Genomic DNA, 15546 nt, shown 5'->3' on the forward strand with positions numbered 1-15546 from the left:
TCCCTTTTCTGGGAAGGGCACTGTGCGGCATGAGCTCTACACCTGTTCCAGCCTTTTGTGGAGAAAACATCACAGCTTTTCCCGCTCCACGTAAAGTCCTGTTCTCCAGTGCTAGGTGCTCCCTTCCCACCCAGTGCAGAGAGCCAAAGATGTCCCTCTGGGGAAAGGTGGGCTAGGAGCAGCGCAGGAACCCGACCTCCCTGCCTGGCTTAGCCGGCAGAGCAGGTGACCCGCAGCGGGAGGGCGGTGCGCCGAGTTAGTTACCTGGAGATGGGCGGGGCCTGGGTGTGATCCCAGGATGTGATTGGTTGGTGCCGCGCCTGTCTCCATGTGCCGCGCGGCGGAGGCACAACATTGAAGCCCGGGGGCGGGGCCGGCGCGCGCCGGGAGGAAGCGGCCGCGCGGCAGCTGCGGGGCGTGGGGGCGGCGGCGGCCGAGGCCGAGGCGGCGGCGGCGGCAGTGGCAGTGGCACCTCAGCCGGTGACAGTGCTCCGCCAGTCCTCTTGAAGGCCCTATGGAGGCGGCGGCTGGCGGAGGCTGCGGCTCTGGGCCGCCGCTGCTGCTGAGCGAGGGCGAGCAGCAGTGCTACTCCGAGCTCTTCGCGCGCTGCGCGGGCGCCGCGAGCGGGGGCGCGGGTCCCGGGCCCCCTGAGTCCGCCAGGGTCGCCCTTGGCGCTGCCACTGCGGCCGCTGGCCCAGTGGCTGACCTGTTTCGGGCATCGCAGCTCCCTGCCGAAACGCTGCACCAGGTAGGTCCCTGCGCCCCCTTTCTTTGCGAATCTGTGGGATAGTGTCTGTGGGACGTTTTGCGTGACACGGTTTGTCCCCAGGGATATGAGTCCTCGGCCAGGTGTCAGAGACTCTGTAGCTGGGGATGGCGGCGACGCCCTTGTGCTCTAGGGACACCAGCCTCCTCCATAGCTTAGCTCGGGCCAGTGCTGGGTTCACTCCCTGTCTTCTTCTCTTGAGACCGTCTGACACTCCCTCCCCTCCCCCGGTCATTCCTGGGGTTCTACCACCGCCCTAGCCCAAAGTTTGTCCTGTCCTGGAAGTGATGTTTGTTTTGGCTGGTGTCTGGTTTAACCTCTGTTCCCCGCTCCTGCCCCTCCCTCTCCCGGGTGGCTGCTCTGGGTGCCTTGCTGGGATTTGAACTTGAAGGGTGTGTTTTCTGTATGGCTCCGGGCCCAGGGTTGCATGTTGTCCTCTTTCTTTTGTGATTTATATGTATATCTACTACATGTATATGTGTCCGCCAGTGTATTTCTGAGTATTAGTATTAAATTGGAAAAGCTTAATGGCGAGTTGCGGAGCAAGGACTTAGGGTTGCAAGAGGATATTGGTCAAGTCAAAGCCAAGTTCCTCATTTGGGGCTAGAAGTGGATCGCACAAGTCACCATGGTACACAGCTGTAGTTTCCCGTCTTATCATCAAGTGGACTTGAAATAGAATTTGAAAGGAAGAGATGTCAGAGCTGCCTCTTTTTGGCTGCTCCATACCTGTAAAATGATTCCTTCATCCCCAGCAGGTGCTGTTTTTGTTTTGTGCTTTCCTCTAAGCTTGGGGAAAGACTACCTGATAAACCCTTGCCTTTCATTTAATATCACCAGCACTAAATGGTGATAAGATGGTTAATCTCAAACCCCAAATATGAAATGGAGCTTTTCTTAAAAAGCAATCGTATGAAAGTTACTAACACCAGTTGGGTTTTTACAGTGGCGAGTGCTCCTGTAAAATGTAGTTCTAAAGGAATATTATGGTTTTATGGTTCACTTCTGGTATCAATGTGTTGTGGGCTTTTTGTTTTTGGTCACTTAAGACTGTGTTTTATACTGCTGGAGCATATATATGCCCGTATGTTTATGAGCATAACTTTAGCTACTCTAATCTTTTCATCTTTTCAAATTTTGGATTTCTGAAAATATAATTAACATTCATAGAAATTAGTATGGATTTGTCCCTAAAGAAGTCCTTGATACGTAGATGGTTCTGCCACTTCTGTTGAGTAGTTGAGTTAGTCCAGGTAAAGAGAAAGTCAGTGTCTTAAAACACAAACCATGGCTATTTCATGAGGCCCTCAGAATATTTCCAAGGATAATACACTTATTAAAATGACATGCTATACAGCAAGAGAGAACTGCATACCTGTTAAGGCTTATTTTGTTGTCGGTAATATACTAAGTGTGATAGGAGAAGATCTGAATATTAATTATGAATATGTTAGTTAAAGCTTCCTCAGGAATTGGAAGGGGCTTTCCTTGTGTTGCAATCCATGCTTCCTTGAGGTATATGTGATTAAAAAATCCCTAAGGCTCAGTACCTTTGCATGAATGAGATTATATTCTGCAGATGAAAATCGCTTGCAAAAGACTATTTTAGATACTGGTAAAAGGGAATATTACTAGAAGATTGCTTGGCGTAAACCTCAGACCTTTATGCTCCCTGATTCAGCCCAGCAAAACCAAACCAAACCAGACATCATCCTTCCCATTGAGACTAACAAAATTACATTAACCCAGTGTTCTTGGTACAGGTGAAAGTGAACCTTAAAGGCATCCTGAATAGGGAAAGGTAATCCTTACAGAGTGAAACAAAGTCAGCAACTGGCAGCCACCTAATTTTTACACATCACTTTGACAGTGGTGGTAGTGGGGTGTGTGTATGTGTGTATGCTTGATCCAGCTCAATTTGCATCACTACATCAATGTATTAGCCACTCTTTAAAACAAATGTAGACAGTTTCCCCTTCCCTGTTAAACAGGAACCTGTAAGTTTAGATTTAAGTGGCCCAACAGGTATAACTGCTCAAATCATGGAGGCACTAATCAGCCCTGGTAGTTTCTATGGTAACCACCAAGTTTTCCTCTTAAGTATATAGTTAAGATGACCATAATGTACCAGGAAGGGAGAAAATGTCACCATTTTACCAACAGTAAATATTCTACAAAAATACCTAATTTTGCTGGGCGTGGTGGTGCATGCCTGTAATCCCAGGGACTTGGGATGCTGAAGCAGGAGGGTTTCAAGTTTGAGGCCAGTCTCAGCAACTTAGTGAGGCCCTAAGGAACTTAGTGAGACCCTGTCTCAAAATAAAAAAGGCTGGAGATGTAGGTTAGCGGTAAAGTGCCCCTGGGTTCAACCTCCCTGTACTTACCTCCTCCAATACCTAATTTTATCTCCTTGAAGTAAAAATAGTCCAGTACACCTGTTACTTTGTTATGGAAGTTAGCCTACAAAGTTATGTTAGAGTTTTTCTCCTGTCTATATATAAATATAAACATTTATATGCTTATAAGTTATAAACACATATTTATATGTGCCTATATATGTATGTGTATATGTATATATACATAAATATATATATATATATACATATATATATATATATATATATAAAATTTTAACATTCTGTGGTTTGGTAAGTATCTTCTAAGGGTGTTAGACTTGGTCTCAGGGTGATACTATTGGGATGTGGTGATAGCTTTGTGAGGTGGGGCCTATGGGGACCTAGTGGGAGGTCTTTAGACCATTGGAGCATTCCCTTAAGGGGACTGTGGGACTCTGGCCTTTTCTTTCTTTTTTTTTAAAAATTTATTTGTTCTAATCAGTTACACATGACAGCAGAATTCTCTTTGATTCATTGTACACAAATGGAGCACAATTTTTGACTTGTCTGGTTGTAACCAAAGGAGGGTCACACCGTTCGTGCAATCGTACATGTACCTAGGGTAATGTTGTTCATTTCATTTCACCATCTTTCCTACCCCCATGCTCCCTGCATTTTCTTTTCCTTTTGCTTTCTGGCCAATGAGGTGAGCAGTTTGCTCTGTCATGTGATTCTCATCGTTGCCATCCAGCACTCCCAACAGAGGTCCAAAGCGACAGGGTCAATAGATCATCATCCAGAACTAGGAAACAAAATAAGCCTTTTCTCTTTGTAAATTAATTATCTTGGGTATTCTGTTATAGTGATAGAAAGCTAACACCTGCATATATATATATATATATATATATATTCACATGCATATATGTAAACCTGTATATAGTGGTTCTGGGAATTAAATCCAGTGCCTCACCCATGCTTTGCGAGTTCTCTACCACTGAACTAACTCTTAGCCCATGCAATGTATTTTTCAATAGACTTTTTTTTTTTTTCAGAGCAATTTTAGGTTCACAGGAACATTGAGAATAGAATACAGAGAGTTTCCATATACCTTTTGCCCCTATACATATATAGCCTCCCCCACTATAGACATGTAGCCCCAGGGTGGTATATTTGTTACTTTTGATGAACTTACATTGACATGTTATCATTGCTTAAAGTCTATAGTTTACATTAGCGTTCACACTTGATATTGTATATTCTATGGGTTTGCATAATGTTTGACATACATCCATCATTATAGTAACATGCAGAATAATTTTAGTGCCCTAAAAATCCTCTTTAGTGGGCAGGGGCTGTAGCTCAGTGGCAGAGTGCTTGCCTAGCATGTGTGAGGCACTGGGTTTGATCCTCAGCACCAATAAAAAACTAAACAAATAAAGACATGCTGTCCATCTACAAGTATTAAAAAAAATATTAAAAATCCTCTGTAGTCCACTGATTCATCCCTTCCTCTCTAATAACCCTTGGCAACCATTGATCTTTTTACTGTCTCTAGTTTTGCCTTTTTTCAGAATATTACATATTTGGGGTTATAAAGTATATAGCCTTTTCAGATTGGCTTCATTCACTTAGTAATATGCATTTCAGATTCCTCCATGTCTTTTCATGGTTTGGTGGCTCGTTTCTTTTTAGTACTGAATAATAGTCCATTGTCTAGATGTACTAGTTTATTTCGACGTTTACCTGCTGAAGGGGCTCTTGGTTGCTTCTTTGTTTTGGCAGTTGTGGATAGAACAGTTATAAATATTTCTGTGGAACTTTTTGTGTGGGCAAAAGTTTTTAACTCATTTGGGTAAAAAGCAAGGAGCATGACTGCTAGATCATATCACAAGAATATGTTTGATTTTATAAAAAACTGTCAGTCTTTCAAAGTGACTGTACCATTTTCCATTCCCACCAACAGTGAAAGAATTCCTGTTATTCTACCTCCTGGTTAGCATTTAGTATTGTCAATGTTTTGCATTTTGGTCATTGAAATATATTAATATTAATCAGATTAATATTACCATCTATGTTTATTGTAATATTTCATTGTTTTAATTTTTAATTCCCTAATCACATTATGTTAAATATCGTTTTAGTAATTATTTGCCATCTTCAATTATATTTGAATGCATTATAATAGCCTAATTAATTTTTTTTTGGTTTTTATGTTATGTGTTTATTTTCATGTGCTTATTTATTTTATCTATTTTTTTTTGTTGTTGTTCCAGGGATTGAACCCAATGGTGTTTAACCACTGAGCCACATCCCTAGTCCTTTTTATTTTATTTTTTAAATTTTGATACATGATCTCACTAAGTTGCTGATATTGTTTTTAAAATTTTTTTTGTAGTTGTAGATGGATAGGATGCCTTTATTTTATTTGTTTATTTTTATGTGGTTCTGAGGATCGAACCCAGTGCCTCACACATGCTAGGCAAGTGCTCTGCATCTGAGCTACAGCCCCAGCCTCTGAGGCTGGTTTTGAACTTGAGATCCTCCTATCTCAGCCTTCCAAGCCTCTGGGATATAGGCATGTGCCATCATGCCTGGCCTGATTTATTTTAAAATCAGAATTCTGACAGTAGGTGGAAAGTAGAATTAAAACACTTTTTAAATTTTTAATTTTTTGTGTTGTTGGGGATTGAACCCAGGGCTTTGGGCATACAAGGCAAGCACTCTACTAACTGAGCTATATCCCCTGCCCTAATGAAAACAGTTGTAAAGTAAAAAAAAGAGTATATGAATGTCTGAGAATGGGCAAGTAGTTTTTGTTTAATATCTTAAGACAAAGGGCTACAAATATTGGTGGTTTTTTAGTGGGTTGTGAAGTATTTCTCTTTTCTTTCTTTTTTGGTACTCTGGATTGAACCCAGGGATGCTAACTCAGGGAGCACATCCCTAGCCCCTACTTTTTTGTGGGGAGGGTACCAGGGATTGAACTCAGGGGTACTCAACCACTGAGCCACATCCCCAGCCCTGTTTTTGTATTTTATTAGAGACAGGGTCTCGCTGAGTTGCTTAGTGCCTCGCCGTTGCTAAGGCTGGCTTTGAACTTGCCATCCTCCTGTCTCAGCTTCCTGAGCTGCTGGATGTGTGTCACCATGCCTGACCAAGCCCTTCCTTTTTTTTTTTTTTTTAAAAAAATGTGTATAATTTCTTTAAAATTGTTTTATTCTAATTTGTTATATATGACAGCAGAATGCATTACAATTCATATTACACATATAGAGCACAATTTTTCATATCTCTGGTAGTATACATAGTATATTCACACCATTTGTGTCTTCATACATGTACTTAGGGCAATGATGTCCATCTCATTTCACCATCTTTTTTACCCCCTTGCCCCCTTCCTTCCCCTCCCTCCCCTTTGCCCTATCTAGAGTTCGTCTAATTTTCTCATGTTCCCCCTCCCAACCCCACTATGAATCAGCCTCCTTACATTAGAGATAACATTCGGCATTTGTTTTTTGGGGATTGGCTAACTTCACTTGGCATTATATTCTCCAACTCCATCCATTTACCTGTAAATGCCATGATTTTATTCTCCTTTAATGCTGAGTAATATTCCATTGTGTATATATCATATTTTCTTTATCCATTCATCTACTGAAGGGCATCTAGGTTGGTTCCACAATTTAGCTATTGTGAATTGTGCTGCTATAAACATTGATGTGGCTGTGTCCCTGTAGTATGCTGTTTTTAAGTCCTTTGGGTATAAACTGAGGAGTGGGATAGCTGGGTCAAATGGTTTTCCAATTTTTCCAAGAAGTCTCCATACTGCTTTCTAGATTGGCTGCACCAATTTGCAGTCCCACCAACAATGTATGAGTGTGCCTTTTCCCCCACATCCTTACCAACACTTATTATTGTTTGTATTCTTTTTTTAATTTATTTTTAAATTTTTTTTTATTGTTGGTTATTCAAAACATTACATAGTTCTTGACATATCATATTTCACACTTTGATTCAAGTGGGTTATGAACTCCCATTTTTACCCCGTATACAGATTGCAGAATCACATCGGTTGTTTGTATTCTTAATAGCTGCCATTCTGACTGGAGTGAGATGAAATCTTAGAGTAGTTTTGATTTGCATTTCTCTAATTGCTAGAGATGTTGAACATTTTTTCATATATTTGTTGATTGGTTGTATATTATCTTCTGAGAAGTATCTGTTCAGTTCCTTGGCCCATTTATTGATTGGATTATTTGGTTTTGATTTTAAGGTTTTTTGAGTTCTTTATGTACCCTAGAGATTAGTGCTCTATCTGATGTGCATGTGGTAAAAATTTGTTCCCAAGCTGTAGGCTCTCTATTTGCCTCAATGATTGTTTCTTTTGCTGAGAAGAAGCTTTTTAGTTTGAATTCATCTCGTTTATTGATTCTTGATTTTAATTCTTGCTTATAGGAGTCTTATTAAGGAAGTTGGGGCCTAATCCAATGTGATGGAGATTTGGGCCTACTTTTTCTCCGATTAGGCTCAGGGTCTCTGGTTTAATTCCTAGGTCCTTGATCCACTTTGAGTTGAGTTTTGTGCATGGTGAGAGATAGGGGTTTAATTTCATCTTGTTGCATATGGATTTCCAGTTTTCCTAGCACCATTTGTTGAAGAGGCTATTTTTTCTCCAATGTATGTTTTTGGCGCCTTTGTCTAATATAAGATAATTGTAATTATGTGGGTTTGTCCCTGTGTCCTCTATTTTGTACCATTCGTCTACAGGTCTGTTTTGGTGACAATACGATGCTGTTTTTGTAACTGTTGTTCTGTAGTATAGTTTAAGGTCTGGTATAGTGATGCCACCTGTTTCAGTCTTCTTGCTAAGGATTGCTTTAGCTATTCTGGGTCTCTTATTTTTCCAGATGAATTTCATGACTGCTTTTTCTATTTTCATGAGGAATGTCATTGAGATTTTGATTGGAATTGCATTAAATCTGTATAATGCTTTTGGTAGTATGGTCATTTTGACAATATTAATTCGGCCTATCCAAGAACAAGGTAGATATTTCCATCTTCTAAGGTCTTTTTAAATTTCTTTCTTTAGTGTTCTGTAGTTTTTGTTGTAGAGGTCTTTCGCCTCTTTTTAAATTTTTTTGTAGTTGCAGATGGACAGAAAGCCTTTATTTTATTTGTTAATTTTCATGTGGTGCTGAGGATTGAACCCAGTGCCTCATGCATGCTAGGCAAGCACTTTGCCACTGAGCTACAGCCCCAGCCCCTCTTTCACCTCTTTTGTTAGGTTGATTCCCAAGTATTTTTTTGAGGTTATTGTAAATGGGGTAGTTTTCCTCTTTCCCTTTCAGAGGATTTGTCACTCATGTGCTGAAATGCCTTTGATTTATGGGTGTTGATTTTGTATCCTGCTACTTTGCTGAATTCATTTATTAGTTCTAGAAGTTTTATGGTGGAGGTTTTTGGGTCTTCTAGATATAGAATCATATCATTGACAAACAGTGCTAATTTGAGTTCTTCTTTTCCTATCTGTATCTCTTTAATTCTTTCATCTGTCTAATTGCTCTGGCCAGTGTTTCAAGAATTATGTTAAATAGAAGTGGTGAAAGAGGGCATCCCTGTCTTGTTCCAGTTTTTAGAGAAAATGCTTTCAATTTTTCTCCATTTAGAATGATGTTGGCCTGGGGCTTAGCATAGATAGCTTTAACAATGTTGAGATATGTTCCTATTATCCCTAGTTTTTCTAATGTTTGAACATGAAGGGGTGCTATATTTTATTGAATGCTTTTTCTGTGTCTATTGATGATCATATGATTCTTATCTTTAAGTCTATTGATGTGATGAATTACTTTTATTGATTTCCGTATATTGAACCAACCTTCAAGTCCCTCCTTTAAAAATATTTTTTTGGTTATAGATGCACACAATGCCTTTATTTTAATGTGGTGTTGAGAATTGAACCCAGTGTTTCACATGTGCTAGGTAAGCGCTCTACTAATGAGCTACAACTCCAGTCCCCCAGCCCTTTTTATTTTTTATTTTGAGACGTGGTCTTTTAGATTGCTTAGGACCTTACTATGTTGCTAAGGCTGGCCTTGAATTTGTGATCCTATTGCCTCAGCCTCCTGAACTGCTGGGATTACCAGCAGTTTTGTACCACTTCACTCAGCTGTGAAGTATTTCTTTGGCTTTCAAAGGTCGACATTTTACTAGAAGGCATAGGGTGTGGTAGGAATCAGGTTCTGGTTTGACACACATTTAAGTGTCTGTTGTGTGACAGGCACTGTCCTAGGTGCTGATGTTATAGCCCTGAATCATAGGAAGCCCTATCCTCATGGCGCTTACATTCCAATACAAATGTTTTTGTACTTAAGAATCTTTTTTTTGGTAGGAAAAGATTTGAAGCATGACATTTAAAAATAAAATATCTTCCTTAAAGTTACAAATTTTAAATTTGACATAATGAATGAACAAACTATATAGAAAGCTGGGTGCAATGATAAAAGCCTGTAATCCCAGTGGCTCGGGAAGTTGAGGCAGGATCACAAGTTCAAAGCCAGCCTCAGCAATTTAGCAAGGCCCTAAGCAACTCAGTGAGATCCTGACTCTAAATGAAATATAAAAAGGACTGAGGATGTTGCTCAGTGGTTAAGCATCCCTGGGTTCATTCCCTGGAACTCTGCCCTCCCCCACTTCCTAGCCCCCCACAACAAACAAGCAAACTATATAGAATCCTTTATAAGGTCTGTTTTGTTTCAGTCCTGGGGATTGAACCCAGGGCCTCATGCAAACTTGTCAAGCACTCTATCACTGAGCTATACCCACTGTCCATATAATGTATATTTTATAGGGTGGTGTCTTAGTCTCTGGGAATAATGTGGAAATTTTGAGTGACTATTATAAGTTTTTTTTTTTTGTGTGTGTGTGTGTGTGTGTGTGTGTGGTGCTTGGGATTGAACCTAGGGCCTTGTATGTTTGGGGCAAGCATTCTACCAACTGAGCTCTATCCCCAGCCTATAATTAGTTTTCGTGTTTATGAGTTATAATTCTTAGACATTAAGAGGAATAGTTATTAAATACTATTGATTCTGCATGATCAAGAGAAGTCATCAAATGGGGAAAACCCCTATAGGTATGTCTGATTGTCTAGGTAGTTTGATCGAGGTAAAGAAGTACAAGAAAGGTATGAGAAGTAGGAGATATTTAAAAATCAGAACACATAGCGTCACCTTTGGGAAGAAGTCTTTTTTAAGTTTTTGTCTAAATCTTTGAAGCAATTGTTTAACTATTAAGGAAACTATAGGTAAAAGACAAAATTCTTGTAACCCTTTTCTGGTTACTCTTTTAGTAGCCAGATTTATTTTTAAAAATGAAAATGAAGCAGTTTTATATTTTTTCATCTTTAGATCATATCATTTTGTAACATGTATTTAGGGAGATAGAAGTCAGCATACTAAAATGATAACTAGGAATATATGCTATTTGAGATAGACAGTGTTGTTTTTCTCAAAGAGAATAAATGAGACGAACCCTTATTTGGTTTAAAGGAGGATGTTTGCATTATAGTTCTAATTGGATGTTATTTTTTAAATTTATTTTTTATTTAATTTTTTTTGGTAGCAGGGATTGAACCCAAGGACACTTAACCACTGAGCTACATCCCCAGCCCTTTTTAGTTTTATTTATTTATTTAGGGTACCAGGGATTGAACTAGGGGGCACATGACACTGAGCCACATCCCCAGCCCCCCCCCCTTTTTTTGTATTTTATTTAGAGACAGGATCTTACTGAGTTGCTTAGTGTCTTGCTTTTGCTGAGGCTGGCTTTGAATTCGAGATCCTCTTGCCTTAGTCTCCCAACCCAGTGAGAATACAGGGGTGTGCCACCTCACCTGGCTATTTATTTATTTATCTTTAAAAATTTAATATCTTTATTTTTATGTGGTGCTAAGGATTGAACCCAGTGTCCCACATATGCCAGGCAAGCACTGTACCACTGAGCTATAACCTCAGCTTTTTATTTTGAAACAGGGTTTCACTAAGTTGCTGAGGCTGGCTTTGAACTTGTAATCCTCCTGCCTCGGCTGTGCAAAACTGGGGAGTTATCCAACAAATAACTGTACCCAGCACTCAGTGCATGAATTATGACGGTCCAGCTAGAGTTAAAGCTTCCTTTGTCTTCTCTGGTCCCATTCCCCTCCTTCCCTACCCCAGAGGTTACTATTGTCCTGAATTTGGTGTGCATAATTTTGAAAAAAATTCTACTTGTCTTTTTCTATCTCATTTGCATATATCTGCATGAGTTTTCAACTCAAAATATGGAATACTGCAGTTTGTGTAACCTGCAACTTGTTTTTACTCTCATTGTTATGCTTTTGGAATTTATCCATGTTGACACATGTACCTTCAGTTCATTTATATTTCCTTTTACAAAATCTTTATTGCCTACCCTTACAATGAGTCATCATTATGCTGATGTGGAGATCTTTGTGCCAAAGGAAAGTAGTGGCTTTCCTGCTTTATGTGGAATGTCACATGAGTAGGGGACTGTTCTAAACACATGTATGAACATTAAAAATACCTTCAGAGATAGCAGAATGTACACTGATGTTCTTTTTTTCTTTTGTGGTGCTGGGGAGTTGAATTTAGGGCCTCATACATACTAGGTATGTGGTCTACTACTGAACTACACCCCTAGCCCTTTAAAAAATTTTTTTGAGATAGGGTCAGAAAGACCCTAAGTTTCCCAGAATGGCCTCAAACATGAGATTCTCCTGCCTCAGTCTCCTGAGTATCTGGGATTATGGGCTTACACCCCTGTGTGTAGCCCATACTGATATTCTTCTTCTTCTTCTTTTTTAGAGAGGGGTGGTACTGGCGATTGAACTGAGGAGTGCTCTATCCCTGAGCCATACATCCCAGGCCTATTGTTTATTTTTGTAAATTTTGAGATAGGGTTTCACTAACTTTCTGATGCTGACCTTGAACTCTGTCCTGCCTCAGTCTCCTGATTTGCATCGATTATATGGTGTCTGCCACCACGTCAGCCACACTGATATTCTTTTTTGGTTTGTTTTTGGTACTGGAGATTGAACTCAGGGGTACTTAACCACTAAGTCACACCTCCAGTCATTTTCATTTTTATTTTTCTGTTTTGAGACAGTGTCTCACTATGTTGCTTAGAGTCTCACTAAGTTTCTGAGCCTGGCTTTGAACTTGTAATCCTCCCACCTCAGGCTCCAATTAATTGGACTTTTCACAGGCTTTATTTTTTCCTCATCTTTTTTAAAATTTAAGTTTATTGTTTGATACTGAGGATTGAACCCAGAGGTGTTTTGCCACTGAGCCACATCCCTAGGCTTTTTTGTTTTTATTTTGAGACAGGGTCTCATTAAGTTGCTTAGGCCTTTGCTAATCTCATCTTTTTTAAAAATAGGAAATCTCAAACAAATGAGTAGGTAGAATAATGCAGTAGATCCTACTGTACTTGCCATGTAGCCTCAACAACTATTAGTGAATGGCCAATTCCTTTTTTTTAATGTATATTCCTACTCTGTTCCTGTCCCCCTCTATTATCTTGAAGCAATTCTCAGACATATAATTCATAGTTTTGTCTTTAAGGAAGGAACCTGGAGTGGACTGAAAGAAGTGAGATTGTGCTGTAGTTTAAGATAGGCAAAAATGTTACCTGTGGCTTATAGTCCAATTGTTAAGACTGATGATGATTCAACATAATCAAGCCTTTGCCAGTTATTGGGATAAATGGTGATTGAGAGCTGATTTAGAAACCAATAGGGAGATCGAGAAAGTAACCAACTGAAGACTAGGCATATAAGATGACTTCAAACATGGTCCCAATTTCACATTCTTAAGTTGGAACTACCCTATTTGAAAGGCATAGAAATTTGGTTTTGATGAAATCTTGGGCTCTTTTCCTAATTATAACTTTTAAAAGATGATTTGATTGATTTCCAGGTTTTTTCCCCAACTTTCTATTTGGCTCTTAAAGGCAAAGATCTTATATTGCCTGTTTATTCTATTATTTCTATACATCTATCGGTGGGCAGGCAATCAGCCTGGGTTGCTCAGGACTGAGGGTTTTCCTGGAGTATGGACCTTTTAGTTTTCAGACAGTCCCTGGCAAATTGGGATGGTTGGTCACCTCTGTTGGTTACTGCAATATTTATCTATTGCTCTATGACAAATTGCCATAAATTTAGAAGCTTAATAAGCACACATTTACTACCTTCCTGTTTCTGTGGGTTGAGAATTTGGACGGGATTTAGCTGGGTCCTCAGTTTAGGGTTTCATAAATATACAGTCAAGGTGTCAGCTGGATTGAATTTCTTTCTGGAGTTTAGAGGCCTCTTCCAACCTCTTGTACTTGTTAGTAGAATTCTTTTGCTTGTGACTTTAAAAATATATTTTGCTGATGCTGGGGATTGAACCTTGGGTCTAACATGTGCTAGGCAAGTGCTCTAGCACTGGGTTGCATCCCCATTATGCTTGTGATTTTAGTATTGAGGTCCTAAATTTCTCAAGGCCACCTCCAGTTCCTTACTCCCTGGCCCTCTGTATAGGTAGTTCACATGGCTGTTTGCTTCTTCAGGGCCAGCAGGAAAGTGTCTTTAGTCACCTAAGACAAGTGACATCTCATCACTTTTGCCATATTCCATTGGTTAGAAGCAAGTCATATGTTTTGTCTGAACTCAAGGGGAGGAGATTATACAAAAGCACCGACACTTAGAAGTAAGTATTGGTCCTTTGGTTCTTTATCTGAAGCAGAAAATTATTCTGGTTAATTTTTTTTTCTTTTTTTTTATTGTTGGTTGTTCAAAACATTACATAGTTCTTGATATATCATATTTCACACTTTGATTCAAGTGGGTTATGAACTCCCATTTTTACCCCATATACAAATTGCAGAATCACATCATTTACACTTCCATTGATTTATATATTGCCATACTAGTGTCTGTTGTATTCTGCTGCCTTTCCTATCCTTTACTATCCCCCTCCCCTCCCCTCCCCTCCCCTCTTCTCTCTCTACCCCCTCTACTGCAGTTCATATCTCCCCCTTGTATTATTTTTCCCTTTCCCCTCGCTACCTCTTGTATGTAATTTTGTATAACCCTGAGGGTCTCCTTCCATTTCCATGCAATTTCCCTTCTCCCTCCCTTTCCCTCCCACCTCTCGTCCCTGTTTAATGTTAATCTTCTTCTCATGCTCTTCGTCCCTACTCTGTTCTTAGTTACTCTCCTTATATCAAAGAAGACATTTGGCATTTGTTTTTTAGGGATTGGCTGGCTTCACTTAGCATAATCTGCTCTAATGCCATCCATTTCCCTCCAAATTCTATGATTCTGTCATTTCTTAATGCAGAGTAATACTGCATTGTGTATAAATGCCACATTTTTTTTATCCATTCGTCTATTGAAGGACATCTAGGTTGGTTCCACAGTCTTGCTATTGTGAATTGTGCTGCTATGAACATCGATGTAGCAGTGTCCCTGTAGCATGCTCTATTTAGGTCTTTAGGGAATAGACCGAGAAGGGGAATAGCTGGGTCAAATGGTGGTTCCATTCCCAGTTTTCCAAGAAATCTCCATACTGCTTTCCAGATTGGCTGCACCAATTTGCAGTCCCACCAACAATGAACAAGTGTACCCTTTTCCCCACATCCTCGCCAGCACTTGTTGTTGTTTGACTTCATAATGGCTGCCAATCTTACTGGAGTGAGATGGTATCTTAGGGTGGTTTTGATTTGCATTTCTCTGACTGCTAGGGATGGTGAGCATTTTTTCATGTACTTGTTGATTGATTGTATGTCCTCCTCTGAGAAGTGTCTGTTCATGTCTTTGGCCCATTTGTTGATTGGGTTATTTGTTATCTTGTTGTCTAAATTTTTGAGTTCTTTGTATACTCTGGATATTAGGGCTCTATCTGAAGTGTGAGGAGTAAAGATTTGTTCCCAGGATGTAGGCTCCCTATTTACCTCTCTTATTGTTTCTTTTTCTGAGAAAAAAACTTTTTCTTTTTTGAGTAAGTCCCATTTGTTGATTCTAGTTATTAACTGTTGTGCTATGGGTGTCCTATTGAGGAATTTGGAGCCCGACCCCACAGTATGTAGATCGTAGCCGACTTTTTCTTCTATCAGACGCCGTGTCTCTGATTTGATATCAAGCTCCTTGATCCGTTTTGAGTTAACTTTTGTGCATGGCGAGAGAAAGGGATTCAGTTTCATTTTGTTGATATGGATTTCCAGTTTTCCCAGCACCATTTGTTGAAGATGCTATCCTTCCTCCATTGCATGCTTTTAGCCCCTTTATCAAATATAAGATAGTTGTAGTTTTGTGGATTGGTTTCTGTGTCCTCTATTCTGTACCATTGGTCCACCCGCCTGTTTTGGTACCAGTACCATGCTGTTTTTGTTACTATTGCTCTGTAG

General features: G+C 39.8%; 1 protein-coding gene across 9 annotated transcripts in view; it reads left to right on the forward strand.

Annotated features, from left to right (window-relative positions):
* The first annotated feature begins 514 nt into the window (after nucleotides 1–514).
* Reps2 (RALBP1 associated Eps domain containing 2) overlaps nucleotides 515–15546 on the forward strand; it is a 207129-nt gene continuing 192097 nt past the window's right edge. For all 9 annotated transcript variants that reach the window (XM_077107104.1, XM_077107107.1, XM_077107110.1 and 6 more), the window contains exon 1: nucleotides 515–748. In XM_077107104.1, coding sequence (XP_076963219.1) covers nucleotides 515–748 — 234 coding nt within the window. The remainder of the gene's footprint in view (nucleotides 749–15546) is intronic.

This window comes from Callospermophilus lateralis, chromosome X, assembly GCF_048772815.1.
Source record: "Callospermophilus lateralis isolate mCalLat2 chromosome X, mCalLat2.hap1, whole genome shotgun sequence".
NCBI lineage: Eukaryota > Metazoa > Chordata > Mammalia > Rodentia > Sciuridae > Callospermophilus > Callospermophilus lateralis.